Consider the following 26829-nt stretch of genomic DNA (forward strand, 5'->3'; position numbering starts at 1 on the left):
TCGTTCTCCGCACGGAAAATTACAAGGTCATTAGCATTTTGGCATCACAGTGCTCCTGTTTGCTGTATGACAGTATGCGACAGACAGAGGACATTTGTTCCTCTAAGATACTTTCACTTAATTCTTTCTCGAGCGAATACTGGGAGAGCCTACCGTACATGAAGCGAATGAGTTCACGGTAAACATTTAGCCTATTATTCTGTCAAGGTTTCTACCCTTCATTGCACCCAAATCAGAAAATCGTTTACCACTGACAGGCCGTTCGCGGTGTTCGGACTTTCTCCGCTTATTCACATCGGCACACCCAAGGTTATTCAGGAAGTTGTACTCCGCCATAGAGTTCCACATCACGTCAGCACATGCTCGGAACCACTGAGCCCTCCAGCGCATCGACTTTTCTAGCTAGAGCTCAAATGATAGACATCTTACATCTCAGCCACCCCTTTTCAGAATCACGAAAGGAATATACTATTAAACGTGCTTTGTTTCAGGATGTTTAGCTACCGAGCTAAAATCGAGCTACGTTGCTCGATTTGTTCCGAAAAAGAGTGAATTTTACCATGTTTATCCAATACCAACAGAAGTGCAACTGGCAAATTTTGGACACAAACAGGGTCCGGAAGCGTTTTCAAGGATTTTTATTAGTAGAGAATCAAGGAATGTCTCAATAGCCTTTCAGTTAGTAAACAACACAACTCAAACAAATCCGTATGAGGTGACGTATTTGGATGCAGTAATATTAGGCGCAATTTAAAACGGAAATTCAGAACTAACAATCATAGGACGAAGTATTTTACGGTTATTAATCATTGGAAAATGGTTGCTGAAACACCGTGGGGATAAATAATAGATTCAGGTGAGAATCGCACCACATGAACAGAACCGTTTCACACATGAGTGTTAGACAACATGAGAAAAGAAGTGGTCATGAAAAGGAAACTTTTTTCCATGGATAGCACACAGGACGACAGCACAGGTCACGTTACGATGAAGGAAAAGTCAGGAAAAGTCAGGCAGACATGTTTTACTCAACTGTTGTTATCGTTGGTCAATATATGTTTGGTGCTTCAGCACTTTTGTGGTAACATACGCCAGGCCCAGAGGAAAAGCCAGTAGGGCAAATGCGACCAATTGGCTAGGTTTTAACAAACATGTTGAGAAACTATCTGACTAGTGTGCAGAAATATGTACTGCAATATCTGTGAACGTCAAATAGAAGAATTTATTAAAGAGGGAAGGAGTGGTTTGAGCACTTACAAGAACGATCCTTCCAGACTGCCGACTTCTACCAAACGGCGCTCTGCTTCCCGGCGTCCTATGCAATGATGATACCACGGTTGACACACGTGAAGTTCTTTGAGAACGAGATACCGAATATGGTCTCGCATTGGTCCCCCAAGGGCTTCGTCAACACTACGACCCTAAAAATTACAAAAAAAGATAACGCACAACAATGTCTATAATGTTCAACGTGTCATAGTTGGGTGTAACACTTTTTTTGTTTTAAACAGTCTTTAACCCAGTCAGAATATCATCTGACTACTGGCGAATTAAATAGCCATAAATCATCGCCGAGTATCTAATAATTGCTGATTCATGAATGCTTCTTAGTGGAAATGTGCTCGGATTTCCAAAAAGCTAAGTCATACAAGCGCTTTCTTTTTAACGAGATTCCTTGGGTGGGGTTAAAGAAATTGAACGCAAGACCCTATTAGTAACACCTTTGGTTGGTATCCCAGCAGGTGCAAATACTGATAGACACACAACCCTCCTTTAGACTGCCATCAACATGAGACGAAGCCGTAGTTGATGCTTAACCGATTTCGTGCACTGGTCATATTTCTTTAATACGCACAAGATTGTGGTTGAGTGAGTGTTCTAATAGCTCACACCCTTACACGTGCTACCCGGTCATATTTCTTTAAAACGCACAAGATTGTGGTTGAGCGAGTGTTCTAATAGCTCACACCCTTACACGAATACAAATGGTGAAGTCGTTTTTCAAATCGACATTGATTTGAGGCTCTCAATCACCCCTGCTACTGCGGCAGAACGGTTCAGCAATTCTTATGTGTAGAGACTAGCCAATTAGACTTGAAAAATCACGGAAATCGAGACACAACCCCCCCCCCACGGAAGAGTGCAAGGTGACTCAATGGTTCAGGCGGAAGTCACTAAACAGGATGACTGTTACTGAAATCTATCCCCGGCTTCCTGATTGGTTCCGTTTGGGATTTGGTGACCTGAATATTCGGCGTCGTTCGTACTACCCTCAAGACAAAATGGTGATACGATAAAATGTTGTAGCTGAATGAATCAGCTACTGATGTTTCCTCATGAAAATTGATCGAGTAAATCTCCTAAATTTCGATTGCTCTACCTGAGACCTGACGATATGTTCTTATGCCGGAGGCTTATGACAGAACCATGGTTTGACTTTACGGCTAAAATACAAGGGGTTATGAATATTCCCCAAACTGGCTTATTTCTCCGTCAAAATTTTCCATATTCATACGAGGTCACGCTTACATACGCAACGACCACGGCTAATTGGTGAAAACGGATATTCCTTGAGCACTGGGAACTCAGTATTTGTGGACGAATAGGAAGGGAGAGTGAATTGGCAGATACTATTCGAGAGCGAGACACGGATGGCTTTTCTTAAAACCACTATAAACAGAAGCACATCAAAATCGGTTTGGATGTTTCTGTTAGGAGACGTTTTGCGTACTGACGAGGCGTATATAACCTTCGTGGGCTTCAACGTGGTACGTCAACATGTTTTGTGCAAGTAGCACATCAACCGAACGCACTTTTGAGTACCAAACGGTTTGCAAACCAATCGCTACGATCGTAAGCAGCCAGTCGCCGACGGACAAAGGCTGCTTTTCGATCGACTAGGCTCGGCAACTCCATCGACTTTTCAGATCTCTACGCAGGATGTACTGTACAGGTGCCAGTTGGAAATACACAGAAATTATAAAAAGAACGGAAGATGACGGCACCCACCCTTTTGCCAACAAACTGAGGTGGTCGCCATAAGGACTCAAAAATTCTGAATCTTCGTACCAAGAAGTAGACGATACCAATGGGAATCTGGCAGATAGGATCGTGTGTGGCAAAACACGGAGAACACGAAAAGTAAACTACAGCAGCTTGGAGCCCAAACGGGCCCTTACAAAGAAGAGGAGTTCTACGGTGGGGATATTCCCCGAATCATCGGTGAACGAAAATGCGGCATGATGACGAATGATGGTGATGATGATGGTGATGATGATGATGATGTTGGTGATGACGATGATGATGATGATGACGATGATGATGATGGTGATGATGATGAGAATGATGATGATGATGACTATGGTGATGATGATGAACCTCAAGTTTCCACTTAACATTGTTTTGCCAGCACTACATTTTATTATTACCAAAATGAAGTTAAGATGGAAAACTATATACATACATCTTATTGATAGCAGAGAATGGGTACGGATTAACGAAGATTACTTACAGCAAGACGTTAGTTCCTTACTTACAAATTAATCAAAACAATAACGGAAATATTCTCAGTCATGGAGTTACACCGAAACGCTGAAAAATTTCAGACGTTGAAAGTAATTGTTATCCGGGCGACAACCCTACTACTGGGGATTCCCCATAGGGAACGGACCACCTTGCTTCAATTCAATGTGCAATTGTATGAACTCAGTTCGTGTTCAAATGTTCTTCTAATGCTACTATTGGAAACAGTGTCTTGATGGTTATTCTCCTTTCCGATGGGTTACACCAGGGTCATCTGTGACCACAATAATCAAAGTACTAAAGGCGAACTGAACTACAACGATTGCAAGAACTACCGCTATTATCTCATGGTTGGCTCGGCTGTTTGCTAGTCACAGTTTGATCTCCAGTGAATACCTTCACAATAAAACCGTGATTGTATCTCAATTGTGTGCCAGTTCTTGCCATTTGCTTTTTACGTTTTATATGTGACTCCTTCGCCTGTAGCCTGCCGAAAACGAGCCTGGAGGGGAAAAATCTCAACAAAGCTGAATAGCAACGATTAATATACGAAGAAGAGTTCGGAACGGAATCGAGGGATTGGCGAATAACACAGAATGTCTGTCATCGAGGGGACCCTAAAAATGTTCTGACCAACAGAAGACTATGTAATCTGTATCAGTGAGTGAAAGTCCATTGATTACGTCCCACTCCGTAAAAGAAATACTTCAACCAGATATAGGTTCGTACCAGCCAGCCCCATGTTTACAAGCACGTGCGCATACCTACACACCCATGGGTGATAAGATAAGAGGAAAACAGCAGCGCTATCACTTCGTAACGGAAATCCTGAAGCAGTCCAGATGTTGTTGTAATAGAGATATCGGCTAAGGAACAAAATATATAGCTCACAATCAGACTACAAAGACAATGTTGGAATGATAAATAGTCACAGCAACAAGACATGTCTGAACATTGTCTGAGCAGAAAATTGACAGGACTCGGGACAGCCGCGTAGCTGACGTAAAGGCCGGACTTGGGAAATTTGTCGCGCTTCTAAACGGAGCAGTTTATTTCTACACTGTGACATTCGACTGTACGCAGCCTGCAGTCATCTGCAAAAAGTCTGGAATCGATTAAGAAGTCAGGATGGTTTGATTATTGTTTAGCAGGCTTTTCTAGGACGACATACGCTCTCTCACTTAAGTTAGAATGCGGAAATTTAATTACTCGTTCCCAAGGTCATAATCCAAACATGTGCAAGCTTTTTCTTGAAATCCAAATAAGTCTTCACCATTCTGAAGAAACGTGCAAAAGGTGAGGAAGCGTTTTAGAAGGATATTTTGAAGCATTTTGAGTGCAAGAAAGAATAAAAATGTATATTCATTTGGTACGATGCACATGAGGTACTTCTCTGAAAATGATGATGAGACAGGCCTAGTTCAGCTGCTCCAAGCTTTCTTCACACAACGAGCACACTTTTTAAGCCAGGATTGTTGGACCTCCATATCACCCCGAACGCACACACAGTTGTATTCCAAATGACTGTTTTTCTCTACCCTAAATAGTATTTAATGAAAGTATACTGCTGATGCAGCGCATGGTTTTGACACAGACAAAAATTGCATCTCTATGAACCTCAGAGCAGTGCAAGGAACGTTCGATGTCCCAAAGTGTTGTGACGTAGGATTTTTCCTTATTCTTGAAATGGTTGGTAGCCTCTCTTGCCCGTTAGGATGGTTTATATTCGTCAGTGAAGTAACCATATCAAGTAACCTCAGGTGGCCCTTGCTTTAATAAAGTCTAAAGATTGGCACTTTACACTTTCGAAAAGCAGATTCTGCACCTACTCCATTATCACATTTAAAAATCCGTAAATTCATGCATTCATTCCCTGTTTTATTGTCCGGAATACCTGAGTAACACTATTGCTTCATTGTATGGTCCATGACGAATGTTCACTGTTACAGTGTGATGTCAAGGGACGCATTTGTCAACTTTGTGGTCATTAAGCAAAATGACGCTTGACAATAAGTGACTTGAAGCTTCTAGACTCGGTCAGCATTCAAAGTCATCACGGCTCGTACTGCGATCACCAGTGACTTTGTCCTCTCTCAACTTTCGGTCCGAGGCCACTGGGTCTAACTGAATAAACTGGATGGATACAACAGTAAATATCAGGTTAACCCTTCTTCCATCCATGCTGTGATATACCTTTCCAACTTTGCTGTAGTTCCGCACACCAAAAAAATTTTATCTGGATGCACGAATGTGTTTTTGACTTCTTTGTCTTGATAATTTGTCAAATGAGAAGAAAACTTTCAAAACGATATCATTTTCTGGCCTGCTGTCGTCGGTACGGGAGAAAAAGGATAGTTTCTAATTCTGAACTGCAGCCACTGAGAAAACAGATTCAAGACTTTTTCACAACCCATTATGTTTTTCTCCGTCTGAATAAATAATTAGCCCTTGGAGAGTTTGTCCTGTCCAACGGCCAACGGGGTGGGCGACGCGAATCCAGAGACTTGTCTCGGATGTATTCCATTAAAAGTAAACAAAAAACTAAGAGATATATGGACGACAAATGATATTTAGATAAATTCTAACCAAAACAAAATGAGGTTTTGAAGCATTTGACAGTTTTATGCCACTACCCAGTCCATAAGCTTCGCTTAACATTTTATTAAGTAACTGTCCAATTGCATTTGATTGTTCAAACGACTTCAGATTTCAGTCACTAGTACATTAGGGACCAGTTCCGTTCAATTCGTGTTACATGGTTAAACACTGGGATTCGGGTTCCGTTCAAACTATTCATCGAACTTTTTCTTTCAAAAGTGCGGTATTACTAAATGACTGAGCAATGGCGTAACTTGAGATGAAAAGACGGAAATTCTTGTTGGCGATGTGAGAAAATCAAGGCAATAACTTATTACAGCCATAATGTAGAATTTTATGTTCCTATTTCAAAAAAGACTCCATTCTGAGGGACTTGGTTGCCGTATTCTTTGAGGCCCTAAATGAAGCCGGAAGCATTAGATGCTATGAAAGGAGTTAGTTGCTCACCAAAACAAGTGCACAGAGGGATCTGACAACAACTGCAAGTGGCACATGAATGACTTGTCAGCATATTTTACATAGATTTAGCCACTCCAATAGGTACTGGTCACCAATCTTTTCATTTATAAACGGTGACTGGTTACCACATCGCCATGTGATATGGTCAGGATTTCATCCAATTCTCCACAGAAAAAACATCTCTTCCCTCCAAGAAAGACGTATCATCTAGTCGATAGTGCTATGACACCTACTCACATCCTGCCTTATTTTAGCCGTCGATTGCATCATTATGACCGACTTCTTAGCTATTGCACGGTTACGTCTAGTCTGATATTTATAGCTGTTGCACTCAACGCAGTTCCTTCCTATCAGATCGTCTCGGCCGCTTTCATCTAACCGTAAATTGTGTACATCAACAAAGTTTGAACAACACGAAGGGCACATGGAAGCTGAAAGATACAGGAAATCCGCTAGAGGTTTTGTCCTGTAGTTGGAGCTCATTCATGCTGAAAAGCCGAGAAGCACTGTACCGCTCTTTCGTTCTTGTCGCGAATCATCAACAGTGCGCGTCTTACCTCATACTATCAACAACTTATAAGTAGTTCCGGGAGAAATAAAATTCACTTGATCAGGGAAACTTTTGCCTGGGAGGTCATCGCTTAAAGAGCCAATTAAAGGGTGCGCTTATTTGGTGTGGATCCCATTGATGATGAGGTGTGTTGCGTACTCCCCGAGTCTGAGTTACTCACACCGCTGATCAGTCGCTCGTGGCCAAACGATAAGGTATTCAAGCTTCTAACCGAGAGGTCGCGGGTTTGAGACTCTCCGGAGGTTTGTGAGGCTGACATAGCTTCTCTATTTTCAGCATAGATTGACTTCACTTAAAAAAATGAACTTTCTACTCCTAGTGCCAACAAGCACTTTGCGGTGTCATGTCAGCACCAAGACCAACAACCGCAAATAGGTATTGGAGCAACTTTCAAAACAAACTTTATCACAGGCGTACGGGCCGAAGAGATCAGCCGATCCACTGAGGCTGCACGAGCATCTCCGTAACGTCCTTCTGGCCGATGGTCGTATAACCCATACAACAGTGATCGTCGCGTAAACGAGGATGATGGTTTGATTCTTGACAAGCCCGTGTGATTTAAAGGGCTGTAAGTTAAGCATACCAAAGGAGAGAAAAATGTTCCAAACATCTGGTATAATTTGTTTGTTTCCGTAGAAAGATTTAAAATCACCTCGCGCAAATACATCTACATCCACGTGGCGTCAGTTGCTTTAAATGTCGAGGTGACAGGTTCACGAAATTTCGAGTACAAGGCCTACGAACTCGTGTACGTGGAATCATAGCAGCTAAGTTTTGCTTAAATAAACCACTCGTAACTGTAGCTTGGAATATAAAGCTGAATCGTTTCCAATAATCAGAAACCTAATTAAGTTGTGACGCTGTGTTTGGCGATCCTCACCACAGTTGCCATAATAAAACTGCTCTAACTAGGGTGTCGCCCAAAGACGTGTAGCGTTTAAAAAGTTCGTTAAGTTATTTTTCATATTCCGAACAATGTATTTACAAGCGTGATTGCACATCTGGTTAAAGGATTCCATGACTTTTCAGGTCAAATTGGGAAGGAGTGTGCCCGAACAAACCGCCTCCCTTGACGTGGCCTCAGTTCTTAGGACAAAGAGAGATACAATATTCACCTGACCCTGTTTATTTTGGCGAACGTTACCACAAGCTGATCAGAAAGTCATGGTAACAGCTGTCACGTGAGTGGAATGCACTTTGTAATTACGAAGATTTCTCGGTCAGTGGCCGAAATCCACACACATCCTCATAAACCACTGGAATGGAGAGACCAAGACACGTTGTATGGGAAAAACAGATGGAGAAAACATAAAAAGAGAACTAGATTCTGTACCTAAGAACAGTAGCTATTTTGTTCTCTAACACTTACACAAGGCGAACATTATTATCACCTTTATAAAAAAAATGATTACATCTGTAAGAACTAACAACTGCTGGCTGTCAAAGTATTCAGAAGCAGTTTACAAACTGAATGTAGGATTCAACGGTTACCACTGTAATGAATTCTGCTGCGATCCACTTGCAGGTCTGCTAGGCACGATATCCAAATGACACCGAGCCCATTTCAACTGCTTTTCGTAAGAAAAGTGTGAGAGGGAGTAGACCTAATTGGGCACATTAATTACTTGCCAGTTAAGTATTCCATTTTCAATTTGAAGTAATACAAAGTAATACAACCACTTTAAGCATGACTTATATTCATCTATCAAGTAATTTATATTACCATATAGAAAAGTGTAGAACTAACAAATCGAACGGACCGAATAAGTTCGTGTCACTCAAGCTAGGAAAGAGACCTAAATCAGAGGGAAGGTGTTACGGAAAAGTCACGTTCCAAAAGTACTGAGGCAAAACTCCCAGTTGGCGATCCCTTGTAATGTAATGTATGTATCAAAGGGACCTAGTCAAACTCGTTAACTAGCTTGGATCCCACTAGCGCGTTCGATGATGAAACACAAGTAAACAAAACCGTTGCCAGATTGATATCTTCACGCCTCTTTGGCGTGCGCTTCAAAGATCGTCTGAAATTTATCTGAACACAGAGCTTAGACCTTTCCTAGGCAGGTGACCAAGTGTCAAGCCAAAAGCTATTCGTACAAACATCTTTCAACCAAAAAGGAGCTTTTCGTTGACCGACGAGCGAGTCCGGCTAACCTTCAGGCTGGTGGCCTTCCCCAAAAGAACCAACATCAGTGAGCTTACTTTTAGTCCCATTTCGATGGCCTTCAACCGTAATTTCTGTTCAAATTCATCAAGATGCAAACCTTGTAGGAGCAAAGGACTCATTCCTTCCGGTCGGTTGAGTGGTAGTCGAGCCAAGGTTAGAAAGCCGTCCAGATGCATGGAATGGTGTTGAACCAGCTCGACTGGGCCGAGAAACCGATGACCTGAAATTCAAGCAGCTCAGTTAAACATACAAGGCTTCTGTACCTGTGCGTTTAAAATCTCCTGTCAGCCTGAGAATCTAACAGTCATTAAAAGCATTGAGTGTATTTTAATTGCAAAAATGCAGTCCTAATCAGCATGACCAACAATGCATTTAATTTATATTTTTATTCGGTTCAACCAACAAAAGCTTCAAGTTCAGTTAAACAATTATAACAGTGGGACTGTTGGGCAACAGTCGCCACAAACCAAAATTATAGATCGCGCCCACTACGTCAGGCAAGCTATCTAAAAACTTTTTATGCAGTCTGCAGGCACATAGTTTATGGTGTGGATAGGCCGGCGTAACGGAAGATTGCCACGAGTAAACAGTAGAGAATAAACGAACAATAAACCACCGCTGTGACACTAGTCCTAAGGTGATCACACTTTGATTCCTATCACAATCCAGTTACGGATCCACGGTATATCTAAGTATGCTGTATATAGGGGGTTAACATATCTTTGACCCGATGAGAATGAAATGTTATCGGTCAAGACTGTATACAGCTGATTAATTAACGTGTAAAAAAGCATCGTACATAGGTTTATGAGCGAGACACTCGGGGTCTATAGTTCGTGGCCAAACGGTGGCATGAAACAGCCTTAGCTTTTGTCACCTCTTCTCCTACTTATATGTCATTTCCACATAGTAATAATCTGTCGAATTCTAACTTGTCTAGCTGATACAAAATTAGTCCAGTTCACCGACTATCAGCCGAAGTGTTGTAAGTGATGCATGTATAGCTCCAAGAAATAAAGTGTTAGTACAGCAGTCTATGTGTAATTGGACCTGCACAATATAGCTATCAGTTTTACCAACGATGTGTGTTATATTGATGTGAACTTTCAAAAACGGACTGTCAAAAACACATTTATCGCCTTTCACCAACCAAACCTGCACTGTCCAGAAGTGATGCCTGTGGACGAAGTAAAAGCAGCGCAATTACTGAAAACAACGGCACAAAAGGTGTTTTATAGCGCATGGTCCTAGGCAGGATTTTGTGGTTATTCATTCGGGACGGGTAAAATTGTCTGATGACTCATCTGGCGCCATAGAATGCAGTCGCAAAATCATTTGTACATTCACAGGCAAGCCTTTTTTTAGAAGCACCGACAAGTTTTGTTTTTGACAGGAAACTTAATCTACCGCGGGTGTCCTAGACCAGTGGCCACACTACACACTCTATCTTGATGTGTTATCGGAACAAACATATCGGCTAGATTGACTTTTTGGAGTTAGAAAACGCTTATTATAACCCTAACTAAGGGGACAATTGAAATGAGCTTTACCGTTGGTTGTAGATGGTTGCGAGATTTGTAGAATCCACATTCAAACCACCCTTGTTTGGACTTTCCTCCCCCTATTGTGATGCAATTATTCTAGTGATTACCGGTCTAGTGTGGACTCACCTGAATAATTGCACCACAGAACTGTTCAAACAACAGTGATGTGAACGGAAGATTTTTCCATATTGCTTCGAAAAACTTCGTATTTGCGTTACTGTCGATCTATGCTGCGTACACAGGTTCGGTTTCCTCGAGACGGCCTCATCTAGTTGATCATCCGTTCAGTTTCTAAAGCATCAAATTCTCTTGACAATAAGGGACCCATGTTGTCCAAGAAACGCAGCACTTCGTAGACTCCTGAGGAATCTGAACTTTATTAGTCAAGAACACAACCGAATTTACTTGTTCTTTGAAAGGTGAAAACAAGTGTCTTTCACTAGCAATTATTTCGAGAATAATCAGAGGTATCAAAAAATTAGAAGTGAAGATTAATAAAAAGCCGGAGGTACTAAGCGCGAAAAGCGGAAAATTGAATATGATAGCTCAGAAAACAGAAATTTTTGGTGCTAAAATATCACGAGCCCCTGTGAACCAAAGAATCTATGGGTTCCACCTGGAGAAGGATAAATGTTCCAAACAATATAGCAAAGCACCTTCGTTGGTCACCTTCAGGTGGATGGCCGCCTGATTTGGAAATATCTACCCATAAGAAGCCAATAAAATCCTTTCCTGGAGTGATTCCTATTGTCATTAGAAAGAAGGCCTCCCGAAAAACACAAGAAAACCAGAAGTGCAATGGTTCAGCATGGATGTATCACTGTAGTGAGGATAACTGAAAAAGAGACCAAATATGGTATACTACCAGTGACCTGAAGAACGAGGAATGACATAGTTTAGCTTACTTCTTTTCAGTTACAACCCCACTGCAAGTAGCCAAAAGACGGACCAACAATAAAAACATTTGAAATACTGAATAGAAGGAATAAGTTGATCAATCAGTAATTTCTGTCATAGGAATCAGATGCAGCCAGACTGTTTTATTTAACTGGTGACTGAAAGGGCGCACACAATAAAACGTTTCCAAACTCTTGTGTTTTGTTATAATGACTATCAATTTTAGGGAGGATCATCCAGTAACTGGCTTGTCAATATGTTTTTCGCATGGAAATTGAGAAACGGCCACAATAACATGAACTGATGGAGCCAATATCAGGGTGACGCCTTACCACAAGTCTGCTCATATGTCCATCTGTCTTGCTACCAAGACAATGGTATAAGTATTATTGTGTACAAAACAGGAAATAAACAATTCACGTTGGCAACCGGATAATATTCGTGTTGCCGTAACATTTTCTGGCGAAACAAGTACTGGAAATGACCGGGTATTATGGTTTGGATCGGGTGAATGTTTGTTTGTGGTAGACATCGAAGAAGCAAATGTTAAGAGCATTTTATAGGTCACAGTTATCTCTTTTGATGTGATATGGTATACTCCCACACCGCTATGAGTTCAAAAAGCAGACAGATCGTCACCTACTTGGGAATCTGCCCCATTTCGGAGAAGCAGACAGATCTGTCATGATTAATGTGCACAATCGTGTGACTGTGATAAAGAGTTAGTTGTCATATGAGGTGTTACTAAGTAGAAGGAGACTGATTTTACGTTTACGGGCATCTACATTATCGCCAGAACACACCAGTACAAAATACTGACGCTCAACTGCAAACTATTAATGAGAACAGGACACCTTTGTTTCAGAAGACAGAAAACTGAAGCGCGAGTTCTTAATCTTTAGAGAAAAGGGTGTCCACAACTTTGTATGGCAATCACTTTAGAGTAACATTGTACTAGAAAATTTGAGTGCGAGCGATTGCAAACCTTATTTAACACGTGAACTTTAGCTACTTGCTAGCATGTGAAGACTGTGAAGTTTTGATTGAGATTTCATCGCTCAATCGGCCAAATGGTATAGTTTTTAAATGCTAACCGAAAGGTCGCGGGTTGTGAATCTCCCTGGAAGATTGGTGAGATGCGCAGTGTTGACAATTTTCAACCAGACTGGAACCGATGCTTCTTGATTTTTAGTCAAGAATCGCTGAATTCGCAGGATGAAATCTCAGTTAACATTTCAGTTATTCGGTTTGTCCCTTAAATTAGCAGCATGCTCACCGATGGGATAGATAACATGTTATGTCCTGTCGAATTTCTGGCTATGTGCAAAGAGGATCACTTGGGCTCCAGTTAGGCAAGCTCTAAGATCCCATAACACTCCTCAATTTGTCGTTGTCATGCCACGGCTTGCTCTGTGCTCTACTCACCAAAAAGGGTTTTGAAAAGGAAAAATTGTTTCTTTGGTAGCCGACGGTTTGGCATGGATTGGACACATCTCAAAACCACCCTAGTCTGATAAGCCTTTTCGGGTGATCTAGTGACTCCGATTCACCATGGAACACTTGCGCACCCAGACACACACACCTCTTCGTTGGTAGCACAAGAGGGGAACTTTTCGGAAGCGAATTATGTGGATATCTGGAAATCTTAATAAGATTGTAAAGTGAAGAACTTGCGCGTACTGTCACTAAACTAATCGTCTAGGTCTCCACATTCGCGGTATGTGCCCGCCTAAACATCTGAGCTAACAAAGCGAGACACGACCCTTCACCTCGGATCTAAGGCACTCTAGCAAATAGAGCACTTGAGAATGAGGTTAGTTTATCCGTCTGGCTGTAGAAACACGGTAAGTACATCCTTGGACAAAAGAATAATGGCCAATCTGGCAAAGCGCTTCCTTCCTGAATTCAATTTTCCTTACCACAAAATGATTTCCACTATTCTGTCCATCTACCTCTTTGGAAGTAACAAACATAATCAGTCAATTTGACTGAAATAGATAAACGTACCTACTTCCGTTCACAAAAGGAGCCATGAATAAATGTTTGACGTCCATGTGGCTATATTTTGATAAGGCAGACACCCATATGTCAGGTCAGATAAGTAGGTCTACGCACGGCTGATATCCACTGTGGAGTTTGCTTTGTACAAGCTAACAAGGATGGGTGTGATGAAGGGAGAAAAATCCCAGCATTAAAACAGAACACTAAGAGAAAATTTACTGTAATGTTCCTATCAGGAAGTTTCTTGATTCATGGGACAAACCAGATGGGTCGCGAAAGAATAGACAATTTCCCATCCTCTGGGACTGATTGAGACTTATTTCAAATAACGGAAGTGGGTTATCATAGACCTTCTCTTGACATACACTAGAAATGAAACTTTGCTGAATTTAAGCTAAACAAAAGGGATACCACAGACCGGTGTAGCGACTTCATATTTAATGTTTTTTATCGCCCGCATCCACGTAACGACCAAAATAGAATGGTTCAGAGAAGAACTCTCCAAGTACACCTCTCAAAACAGTAACAGGGAGTGTGCGCAAAAATACTCCCAACTCAACCAACTTCCTGAAGACGGTGGTACTAGGAAAAAGGCAATTTTTCATAAAAGTAACTTTATGCTATAGTCTTGCTTCATATCACTCAAGGAACCATGAGGATGAAAAATTAAAACTCTCAGGAGTGAGAATCCAACCCAAAATAGAACATTTGACAATGCAGTAAATCCGGACGGAAATCGAGGTATGTAATAAGTACTGAACTGAAAATATGCGAAACCAAAATCAGGCATAGGTGGTATCAAAATTTGTGAGGATCTCAAAACCACAAACAGGAGGTAGGAGACGTCAAGTTTTGATCACAAATCACAGTTTTCAACTGTGATTTTGGCATATCTGTGAACGATTCATGAAATATCCACTAGACGTTTTAGTGTTCATAGGTGAAGAATAGTTTAGTTGTCGGCTAGGTAGGTATCCTAATTTTCGAATGCTGATAAAACAGTATCGAGCGAACACTTTACCAGCTGCTTACGGAGCGTTTTGAGAGAGACCTTGCCACCTTCTAGTTGATGAATTAAGGCCACATCATTGGGATCCTGATATGCAACTACAATTCATGTGAACACCGTGTGGCAACCGGGACTGGGTTTCTGTGTCTGATAATCAGGGTAGTACAGCACAGTAAATGTCACGTTGAGATTTCGTCCTGTAAGTGGAATCAATCTATGTCGTCAGGCCCAGAGTCGCTCTGGTCGCTAGATCACTATAGTGACCGCAGAAATTGATCTAGAAAAAGCTGTTGTTCGTTCATGGATATTCTCATTTCATTAAGCAAAATAACTGCGTTTTTATTTGTGTACAAACATTCTTCCTACAAGCTGATCCGAATCCAGCATTGGATGTTCGACTTTACCGGAGCGTGAAGGTTTGGCTCCTGATCGGTTTATTAGGTGGCCGCTGTCGTTCTACAGTGTCCAGATTATTAATCTGCCTTGCTGACCAAAACAAATGAAGCTTGCTGACTGAATGACCTCAGTTAAAGTTGGCATTTAATGGCATGGTGCAAACTACTGAGAAGATTAGTTAGAAGGCTTTGGACGGGATTCGGACAGTTATTGGCTGATCACGGTACCTTGTAAATTGTTCTGCGTTCCAGCCACCGTACAGCTGTTTCATGTTATTGGAAATCATCAGCACCTTGGGAGATCAGAAGCCCACAACCGCCAGGCCATTGGCCGAAGACTAGACAGTTTGCGCATAAGTGGCAGATCAGCAGTGTGAGAAAACTGCACTTAGACGGAATATGGGAGTGCTCATCTTTGAAACACAGAATTCACATCACACGTTGACTGCTTCCTCAGATAGCGAACTTCCAGTGGGAAACCTATCTGCTTTTCGGTGCAGACCGACTCCACACAGCACGAATCTTGATGAAACTCTCCTAAAACGAAAGCTCTAGCTGATGAAACGCTTAAACTGCTTACCAATGACTGCGATGGACACGAGCTGACGGTTGAAAGTAAGTGACAGAAAACCATGTCCTAATGCACTCCCCACTCGACCACATTAGTTAACTTGTTTATCGGCGTTGTAGAGTAACTGCTTAAGTAGTACTATGTCCAAATTATATATCGCAACTTAGGCATGAAGACGACATTGAAAGTCGGCCCTACTACGTCAGCCACCTCTTACTACCATGCATTCTCCTCTGGACTCGCGCCACGTTTACTCCTCAGTCAGATAGCGAGGAAAAGCGGGACAGTCCAGAGGTAGCAGACATGGAACGACCAGTGCAGTCATTTGAAGATCTGTGTACTTGCAACGGAAAACAAGGATTTGATTCGATGTCTGACCCACAGAGCGAAGGTACTTTTGTACTAGACATGTTGACCAGATGGTTGACTTTCATGTTTCGTGGAGAGAACAACAAATGTAGTAGAACAGGAATCGGTAGACAGAAAATCGAGTTACTTAAACTTGCCGTCCTGAAATGACACAATCACGGAGCTAGTGGCATGATAGTCAGGGAAGATTGCCAAAATAACATATATGCCACTGAGTTGAGCTTCAGCTTTCGTTCGAGTCTGGTGCTTCATGCTTGCTCGGCTTTACTTTCAGTTTCTGAGTACATTCATCATTCGAGAGCTAATAATGAGTGCCACAATTCGGTGATACTGCGAAGTGCCTGTCAGACAGGATTCATGAACAAGTAAATCAGATAGCTACTGCAACAGGCCAACTCAGCTGGTACAAACACCGTGTATTTACTTGATTACAAAAACAAAACATGAAATGCATTTCAAATCACCTACAGTGTTCCCCATTAGCCGATCTAGGGTGAGCATAGTCCTATTAATATCGGTTATCGAGGTGATAGCACTGGTTGCGCAACCTTGACCTGTGCACGTAGGAACGGTTTTGAGGGAAGTGGAATCGTCCCTTTGCCGTCCACAACTCGACTGAATCACATGAGACAAACTTCTGATTGACCCCTATCCGTACTTGCTTGTCTTCAAAAGTCAGCTGGTGGCTAGCATAGTCAGCACCTGGGCGTTTCGTTTACCTTATTAAGTAAATCGATATCGTGTTGCATCAATCTGATGGTCGGATTCAGAAACAGCACACTGACAAAATCTCCCCCAATAGTGACGAGACGTCTGAAAGCCAAATGCCAAGCCCGGTGAACAGACCAACAGCCACCTGCTGCACTGTGTCCTTATTGGTCTATTCAACGTGCTTGAACAACTGGCCCCGTGATGGCAGCACACAAATTCGCCCAACCCAAAGAGCTGAGGTACTGGATCAGAATGGTGCTCTAGCGGGTCACTCTGATGTGTCGACTAACCAATGCACTGAGAGAATTGATGCGCATATTTTCAAGGGAGACATTGTTTTGCCGGAAAGTACACCTGATCGTAATGCTGACAAGAGTACGGATGTTTTGACGGAGACTGGAGTCCAGTGCTCAGACCATCCAACCTACCCAAAAACTCAGGCTCCAATTAGATGTTCGGATTCCAAACCTCGTAGAGTTTAAGATGACAAAGTTTGCGAGTATTTCAGGGCTAGTGATGTCAGCGCAGCACTAGTTCAGTGACCTGAAGAACTTCAGATACCATGTACTATGCGAGTTAACCTCGGTTAGGAATGTGAGGCAAACTGTAAACTTCACCATTCCTGGTTTGGTCTCGGCACCGCCTCGTAAACCCACGGATGTTTGATAGAAATTCACCGAAACGATTTTATTGGGCTATTCATTCCACGCTGCTCGAGAGCGCCATTTGTGAGGCATCATCCAAAGCCTGTGACATTATAGATTTGAAATAGCCTTTCTGCTTTTTAGCTGGACCAAAGTCCCGATCTCTGGGCCTCATGCTTTTGCATGCATAATACCAATACATTTATTGATTGGCTGAGCAATTTATTCGCACCCTCCATTTTAGACCTAGAAGACCGTCTGGTCCATAAACACTAAACACAACTCTATACTTACATATTCACTCTTCAGTTGAATCCCTATTCCCGTAGACCGCAGCATTAGTACATAGTGGAAGGTGTACAACTTCGCCTTTGTTTTACTAGCCACACATGTCAGGAACGAATTAATCGATGCCCAAGTACAAAACAATCCACCTATTGACATGATAAAAATGCGGAAACGACATGACAGCTGGCGGGCTGTGGAAAACAACAACTAACAGCAGCTGTTGGAAGACAACAAGTATGCAGTGGATAGACGTAGCCCACCGAATACACAGACTAAGTCCGTCTGGTGTAGAGGAACAACTTGTGTGCAGTGCAGTTAGTAGAAAAAACACCGTAACCATGTTTCGCAGAGTGCAAAAATCGAATGAAGATGCAGATTACCGAGAAGATTAAGGCTAATATGAGAAAATAGTTAACACACAGTGCTAACATTTGACACTGAAGCGTACGGCTAAATCACCAAAGGCATACGGATAAAAAAGATTGGCCTTCACCTCGTTAAACAGCGCAAATAGCAATAAACTAACCACTCAGCTGCGGCACACTTTCCGTGCATAACTGCCAGGCTACCCGAAGGAAACGAGAGGGCTCAGATATTGTCAGGTTGTCCAAGTCTAGACAAGACCACTCGAAACTTGGAGGCTGGGTTTGAACCAAAGATCTTCTGTTCAGTAATTTTACACCCTAACCAATGAGCTATCTCAAGGTTCGTTAAACAGCGTAATACAACGTTCGGGAGTTTTTTACGTGACTTGTGAAGGATTTGACTGATGCCCTTTCATTTTCTCATGCTGCATCACAGTCAAAAAGGCTTATTTCTTCCGTTAACGTTGACGGAGGAGTGGATCCTTGTTTCCAAATGACATACATGATCAAATAACATTGTAAGAAGAGAATGGGTGATTATCTCGATCATCAGTACGACGAACAGGGTCAGCTTGGTAGAAGTTGACGACGCTGCACGAGGGACAGCCGAATATAACTGTGAAAAATGTCTTTAATAGGAAATGCCGTTCCACCATGTTAGGACTAATGCCAAGCTCTTCATTTCAGACAGCCAACGACCAGATGTCAGCTTTCTACAGACAGCGTTCAACTTCAGACAGTCTGGTAGAACACGAAAACAAAAGGGTATTAGCCAGATAAAGCATTCAGTAGGGCCATGTATCCCTCTGTGAATGCCTGAATTTATTGTATTGTCATCAAAGTGAGATCTATTCATTTATTCATGACGTCAACAAGGTCTTTGGTGATGTCGCCCAACAAGGCTAATCGATCTCTGCTTATTAGTGCGCAGAATCAAAGTGACTTCACACAAGTTGAAAAACGCACATACGTACCTACGTGCATACGTTACTAGGACGTCAGTACCAATGCAGCCTGTTCCGTAGTGAGAAAGTTGATGCTTCCTAGAGCAAATGCTGAATAAAGGTTTTATTCATTTACTAAGTAGTCCATTGGATCGATAATTGGCAATTCCGCAGATTGTAGCTTCGGTCCAAGAAGTTACAGTACATAAGCTTTCTCATCTACGATTCTTGATCAGAAAAGTGCCTTACTAACCTTGTATTAGAGTGGGAAATGTGAGTTGAAGGAATGCATTTCCGTTTCAAGTCTCAAGTCTTGTCAAGAAAAGCACCAGTAAACTGTCCAAATTTCAATCGGCTGTCTGGATTTCCCCCACATGAAGCTTTCGACATGATAAATCAATGCAATATGGAGTCACACCCCCCGCAGTAGAGTTGATTGAACCGATTGATCGGCAGAAACACAAGCAAGACTCAGCAAGGACTGGGTGAGAACTGCGGAACACGCTTATTGGTTAGTGTGGGATAAACGACCGACTGAAGTGAAATAAGGCGCTGAACAACCATAACGAGCGGTTGTCCTGGGAGCTATCAAACACCGAAAGTAAAAATGTTGGCAATCACTGGTTTGAACAGCTACAGAGAGACCCGAAAATGAAAGTGGAGTTGATTAGTGACATTACACACAAATTAGGCCATAAAAGGTATTGGATACAGATAACGTGATTGGGTATTGACACTTTCACAAGGACCAGGTGCAGTTTCCAAAGTACAAACATTAATGGAAGGGAGACAGCTTCCGGTTACCCCATACGATTTTAAATAACCCTTCTCGAACATTCGCCCGTCCACAAGCTAATATTGGAAGAGAGGAATCTGTTGGGTCAAAACAAATATAACCAAGCTCCAAAACAACTCAGACACCAAATCAGTAGGTCTGTGGGGATCAGATTACCAGAGCAAAAGAGAGCACTATCTAGACAATATCCGGTAACCGATATTTGGGGGAAATGTCTGGGTATACGGCCACTGTGCATTAATCATTGAGTGTAAATTTTCGCTTCTCGACTAAACGCTGGAATGTATCAGTCGGATCGGCTTAGTCTAGACACTATTCCAGTTTTGTGTCGTTCTAGTAAATTATCGAGTACTTAAAATCACATTTCCAACCTCTCTTCCTAACTTGCTCCCTCCACCAAGGACGTATGTCTTTCGTATGCCTTTGAGACAGTAATCTCTTGAGGCATACACATACAACTGAGCAGAGTTGTTGGTGAGTTTGCAAAAATTATAATTCGCATTCATGTACTTGCCACACCTCGTGAAGGTCGAACAACCGCAATTTGAGCGCTACAACCCACAGAGCTAAATGAAACGGTTCACGCCTGATTCACCATCTTACTCACCTGTCTGGATTCGATAAGATGCATCTTGTTGACGTTCCACGTTGTAGTGATGTACACGATTCAGATGACATATGGAGATGACATAATTCCGGTTCACAGATTCTCGCAAAAGAAAGAGGCCTTCAGCAGCACCGTGGGCCACTAGTTGTTCTTCAGCTTGCTCACGAGTGATCTTTCCATGAAAATACGAAGTAGATTCGGGAGGAACGGCACCAGGAAGCAGGGGAAGCAAATGGGCAGATATCATCACAAGGGCGCCGGAACTTTTGGTGGACCCGGAACTAAATTGTGAGGGCGAAATGGAATGAAAGTTGGCCGGATGGGTCATCTAAAAACCAAAAAGAATAAGAGACATGGTGAAAATTCGGACTGAATGGTGACCGGGATTCCTCCCGTAGATTGGATGTTCTGAGGAGGCCACCACCGAAACACTGTTTAACAAATTTGAAGAATGGACTTCACTGCGCTTACCCCTCTAAGGTGTTAATTAGCCCATGGTGATAAACTGATTCAGACGTTGTTAGTAAGGACGAACAATTATGCGCAATATTCGGGGTTACACTGACAACCAGACGTTCTCACAATAGCACAATACCTACGTTTCTGTTGAGTTTTTCACATTTCAGTGGAACGCCACAATCCTAAGTCTCACAATATTATAAAAGCCTGATCTGGCCAGATGTAACTACTAAAGTTGTGGGAGAACGTGCGTCAAGAAAGCCGTCTGCTTGTCAGTCACTAAAGTAGAGGGAGCAAGAAGTGTAGGCCATCCCGGGGCAATCTAGCTATAAGCCGTCAACTAGGCCATTACTAAAAAGGAATGTCGTGCGGGATAAAGGTTGCTTTTAAGATGGACTGAACGCTTGGGAACAGTTAAGTACCATATATGTGGATGATAATTACAAATCGGTCACGAAGATTGATCAAAATAGGAGGCTTACTGCGCGTTTATGTAAGCTTGAGCAAGAGAAGTGAATGTGCAGGCAGAAGCAACGTTTAAAGCGCCGATATCGATTAAGTGCATTAGGTTTAAAAACTTATTCCTCTTGAAAACTAAGGCTGTGAAGTAAGTGGCAAGTTCACTTTATTCGCCAAATAAAAATCCTATCTATCTGACGTTCGTCAATAACCCCTGCCAGTCAGAAAACGCAGTTGTCATTTTCCCAGTAGAAAAAGCGGATTCCTAGCCTGAAGGTTCGTAGTGCGAGTCTGTCGCGTGCTCCTTCATGGTTTGGGAAACCCCGTCGTAATTTTGCTTCTTTTTGGTTGTACAGCAGCCATGTATTGAGGGGATTCAGTCTGACTATAAAATTTATTTTATTGGAAACAGTCTTCCCTGGGCAGCTGTTCTGCCAGGATATTTGTGCAGATAGCGGTTGTCTTGCTTGGACCGCCCGCACAACATGAGTTCAGCTGGCGTCCCTCTATCAGATGACTTTTTCAATAGATGAATTAGGATGCTTCTCCATTCTTGACGCGTGCAACTTTATTGTACTCAGGCTTTGTTTGAGCAACGGTTGTTTCCTTTATTTGATTCTGTTCGGTTATGTTTGAAGGGAGGTGCGATGAAAAGTAATTCCGACACAGATCCCAGCGAGTTATTTTTCGAAACACAGGCAAAACAAAGCGCTGTTAATCGTCTATGTAAGTATTGCAGTTCAAAAAGTCAGGTGAGTCGTCTTCGGTTTCATAATTAGATGAAAAATGCCACTGATATATCTCTACCAAAAGTCAGGGTATTTCTTATTGTTCCATGCGTTCGACACTCAGTGAACAAGATTTTTTACCGTACCAAGATGATCACCAGCTTGTATCCTCAAGTAATATATGCTGAAATCCTTGGGGGCCATTTCAATAGGAGTCATTTTGTGTTGATGAGTAAAAATGCAAAATTCTGTAAAATCTATGGGTTACCTTTCATCGATAGCCACCCACTCTCTATATTCTGGGTCCATCCACATAGTATCCTGCTCAGGGTCAATGGAACAGCGTACAAACATGATGCTGATTCTAACTGCTACTTACTCTGGATGGCGGACGAGCGTACGTTGGGTTCAATGATCTAGCTGGTTTGTAGATGACGAGCAGTCCTATTTTTTCCCCAGAAATTCTGCTTTAAAAGTGCTTTGCATAATATATACGCTTGAGTGTCGCATTGATGTAATATGACCATATGTTTGGTTTATATACATGTTTATGTTTCTCAACTCTTATCCGCCAAATGGATGTCACCTTAACCTGGTGGTTGAGTTTGAGTTCCAAAACGACCAACGTTTTTATATCTACAAAAGCAAGGTGCCTTCCTCCAATTTGTAAATTTGAAAGACAGGTGGGCAAAAAGTGAGACGATCCGGGAGTTCAAGTGACTTGTAAATGATTTTCGCCAAATTCTCTTTTGGATCGAAATCAGGGTAAACTCGGAGCGAAGAGCTTTACAGTAGTCTCAGACTTTATTGGTGGTAGAAACGGACCACAAACAACCGGCGAATAATGGTTCACTTCCAGAAACTACTGAAAACAAGTCGCTTTGTCGAATGCGTTTGAGAATTTTCAGACCCCATCTTGACGAGTAATGTTCTCAATCCAAGTCACTGCGTAACTTATAGATCTTAGACTCGCAGGGCTTATGAGAAAGACTGCCGAGTGTGGAACATAGGACATGGGATAACTTATTGGATATTGTGCAGCCTAGTTTCCTATGATTACCCCGAGAAAGAGAAGAAACTTTTGGGTGTATCAGACTGCAGGCTGTATGTGGAACAGCCTCGTGGTTGACTAGTCGTCAATGTCATGTATATCTCTGTGATCTAGGTAAGCGGAAGTTTTTTTAGTAAAGACGAATTCAGCAAAATCATTTGCAACAATACACAAAAGATACACACTGGCGCCTAACCGCCATATAACCACAAGGAAAGAAATTCCCAGTAAATAGTGGAAGCAGAAGGGAGGGGTAGGGACGTAGTGAAAAGCAGCTATACGTCTTTATGTCGAGTAATCAGGAATAAAACGCCTACATTTATAGACAGCATTAAATTGAACACCCATTGGCACCATGTCAAATTAAGATGTCATCACCGGGATGAACCTAGCAAACCACACCGACATAAGCCCAGAGGAAGACGGCAAACGAACGTTAGATAGACAGTCAGATTAAGACAGGACAGCATACGCGTGCCACATCTTATGAAGTTATCAACCACGTGCAATAAAGATTACGTGGGCCCAAGCCAGAGGGGCGCGAAGAATCTGCAACGCTGAATTCGAATGCGGTCGCTTCAATTTCGCGCTACCTTGCAGTGGTTTGCCTCCCCCTCTCCCGAAACTTCTGCCAACAATAACGGAGAGTAAGAAAAAGCTCTCTTTCCGGTGGATGGTGGTTGGGCAGACGTAATACATGTCTTAGCCACCTTAATCTGGTATTCCGCTGGTCTAACAATTCGGTAGCAGATACCCGCTTACGAAACACATTATTGGGTATTCGCTGCAGTTAACTAACTCTCGCCACGTTACGTAAGTACTGGTGATCAGAAGCTTGGAGATGCCTGAGGTCCTTGGATCGGAAGAGTCACTTGTACATTTGCCTTGTATGCACGACCATATAACTATAAAAGGTTCCTTTCTGACCCCAAAAATGACGTAAGTCGGAGGTTGTCCGCACCTTTGTTATTGGTGCATTGACTCAACTGCTACAGTACAGTCACGGCTTCTGCGGCTTTCAAAATACGTGGACCGACGAAAGAACTTAAGCTACCCATTCATACTAAAAATACATGCGAAAACACGGGAATACCTCCAGTATTGCGTTTAAACTACCGAGTACAAACAAATAATCTTTAACCAACGGAACAATGTCGTCCACATAATCCCGAACCTATTGACCTCTCTCTGGGGGTGATGTTAATACCTGGATTCGTCACCCTTATGCATTCCATGATAACGTCACTGGAGAGATGGGGGATAGTCTTGGCGAACTCTACTGGTCTAATATTTACCGAAACTTAATTGAGGAAACACGAGGTATGAAAAATATTTACGTTATTCAACAGAATCCTCCTCTGACCAAGAATATTTGAGATCATCAGTCTATTTACAGAGTTGTAGTCCGTCTTATGGACGTCTTGTGGACGTACGTGTTATTGCTCAGGAATTCAACGTAAAGATATAGACGGTTCAAACTGTACAGGTGAAAGTCCTGATTTATACTCTGGAACTGCCATCTCACGTGCCCAGGGTGAAGATAATGCAAAAAACGCATCAAATCTCTGGTGGGTCTGCTCTTATGGTTCTAATTTTTTCAGCGGAAGCAAAGCAAGCTTTCTTAAGAGATCGTCGCATTACTCCCTGTTTAAAGCCGCTTCAACAAGAAAACCTAAGCCCACTCGCCCATCTTTTCAATCTTCACGTCAATGATATTAGGGGAAGGCGTTGAAAATTAATCGTTGCTCAGAGAGTCAATATGAACTTAACAATTGTGCGAGGATTTTGAAGACTGGCTTTAAAAAAATCTTCCGTTTCCAGGGCAAATAGTCAAAAACAAGATGCCCGCACCTCCAACCAGCATCAAGTGGGGGCAGGCTACCCGTCCTAGAACTGATACCACATCCATTGGGAACTTCACCCGACACAAGTCCTGAATACAGCTTTAGCCAGGTAATCAATTTAGAAAAAGATAGCATCTGTTCGATAGGACCAGTTACGTACCACGCCCTGTAGGGTTTTTAGCCATGGGAAAGGTGAAACAAATGAACTAAAACCAACAGAGCACGTGCATCTGACTATGCTACTGAAACTTCAATCCACTAGTTGACTATTGCACGAAATCCAAGTGACTAGGATTATCCCTTGTTGCTAAACCTGTTGTGGTCAGCCTCTTTGTGGTTGCCGTTCGTGTAAACCAGTAACCGGCTCTTAATGGAGAGCCGGTAGATAATTTTTCCATGTGGTCTACAGCACCACATAGTGAGGTATCGATTAGTTGCTTAAAAGTAGAACGAAAAACCGAACGAAAACTGAAAATCAGAGTCACGATATAGAATGAAAGCCGAAGTAGTGTTTATTACCCCCTTGCTCACAACAGGTGCAAAACTGTACAAGTCCCTCTAATACAAAATTGTCGACATAACTTTCGCAAAGTCATGGAACACAACTAAATTCAGAATTTTCCTTCCAACAGGTTACTAGGCGGTTTGAAATTCTGTGAGTTAATTCATTAATGTCCCTAAATGCGCACAGACAGCATGTATACACATTATTGTCACGTTCGTGTTCCACTCTTGATCCCAACTAAACACGTCTGGGGCAGTTCTTGGCATTGCGTTTAGTAGGCGTCTTCCATGGAAATATTGATTTTCAGATTTTCTAAGAAACATACTGGTCAATGGAAATCGATCCCAACATCAGTCCTTGCCTACCATGTACAAAAATAGGAATTCTCAGACACCTTATGAAACCGGTTCACAACTCATATCCACCACAACCTACTTCCTTCTAACGTCGCTTTCGTTTTATGGGACTTCCAACAAAGTTGCATAGCAGGTCAGAACTTTTGCGGGAGAATTTCCCTACTAAGTCCAAAATATCTACAATTTTGCAATGAATGTTCAAAGTACTGCAACACCTGATACAACATATTAGTAACACTAGTAGGTGTGAAGGAATTGAGTTCCTATTGGCCATATGCAAACGCTTGTTGCAACCTTTAAGAACCAACCATCCAAGACACTGGTTACCAAACCCGAAGGATCATAGACGCAGATATTGCGACAAGTTTTCATAGTTCCGGGCGTTTAAGATCTCGGTCACGATTAACACGGCAGAAATAAACTGTCCCAACACAAATCAATAAGAAATCGATGGCGTAGCGTCCTCCTCGTGCCCAACAGGACATCTCGTCAGAAAATGAGGGCTGAATTTTGGATGGCTTAATTCTGTCTCGGCAATAGTCAAACACGCCAGACTTCAGACAGCATAGCCCTAGATTTGTTTTCTGCTGAGCCATCATGAACGTCATCATCATGATCTTCATTATTGTCAGCTGTAATAACCGCGTACATCATCATGACATTATTGTCAGCTGTAATAACCGCGTACTCGTCGTATAGTGGTTGTAGCTGCCGCAGTTTCGTTCACCGATGATTTTGATTGAGGGAGGTAGCTGCGCATTGCAGGCGGGAGCTGATGAATTGGTGCATAAATCCAGCGCTGTCAGTGGGCTGTCAAGTGGTGGAGGGTTGGAAAAGAAGCTATGGATTGAAGGCAATAGCTTGGATGCACAAGCGCCATTGAGGGCGCAGATGTGTGGTCGCAAACATGACCTATCAGAATAAGAGGAATATGAAACGCTTGAATGAGTCTCACTTCCAGGGCGGCCA

The 26829-nt window shown here is 42.3% G+C and overlaps 1 protein-coding gene across 1 annotated transcript in view; it reads right to left on the reverse strand.

Annotated features, from left to right (window-relative positions):
- Window positions 1–26829, reverse strand: part of T265_10496 (hypothetical protein) — a gene marked incomplete at both ends in the record, with an annotated part of 84104 nt that overhangs the window by 45014 nt on the left and 12261 nt on the right. Inside the window, 3 exons of the mRNA XM_009176881.1 lie at window positions 1258–1421; window positions 9353–9537; window positions 20459–20786. Coding sequence (XP_009175145.1) covers window positions 1258–1421; window positions 9353–9537; window positions 20459–20786 — 677 coding nt within the window. The remainder of the gene's footprint in view (window positions 1–1257; window positions 1422–9352; window positions 9538–20458; window positions 20787–26829) is intronic.

The sequence above is a fragment of the Opisthorchis viverrini genome (assembly GCF_000715545.1).
Source record: "Opisthorchis viverrini unplaced genomic scaffold opera_v5_375, whole genome shotgun sequence".
Classification (NCBI taxonomy): domain Eukaryota; kingdom Metazoa; phylum Platyhelminthes; class Trematoda; order Opisthorchiida; family Opisthorchiidae; genus Opisthorchis; species Opisthorchis viverrini.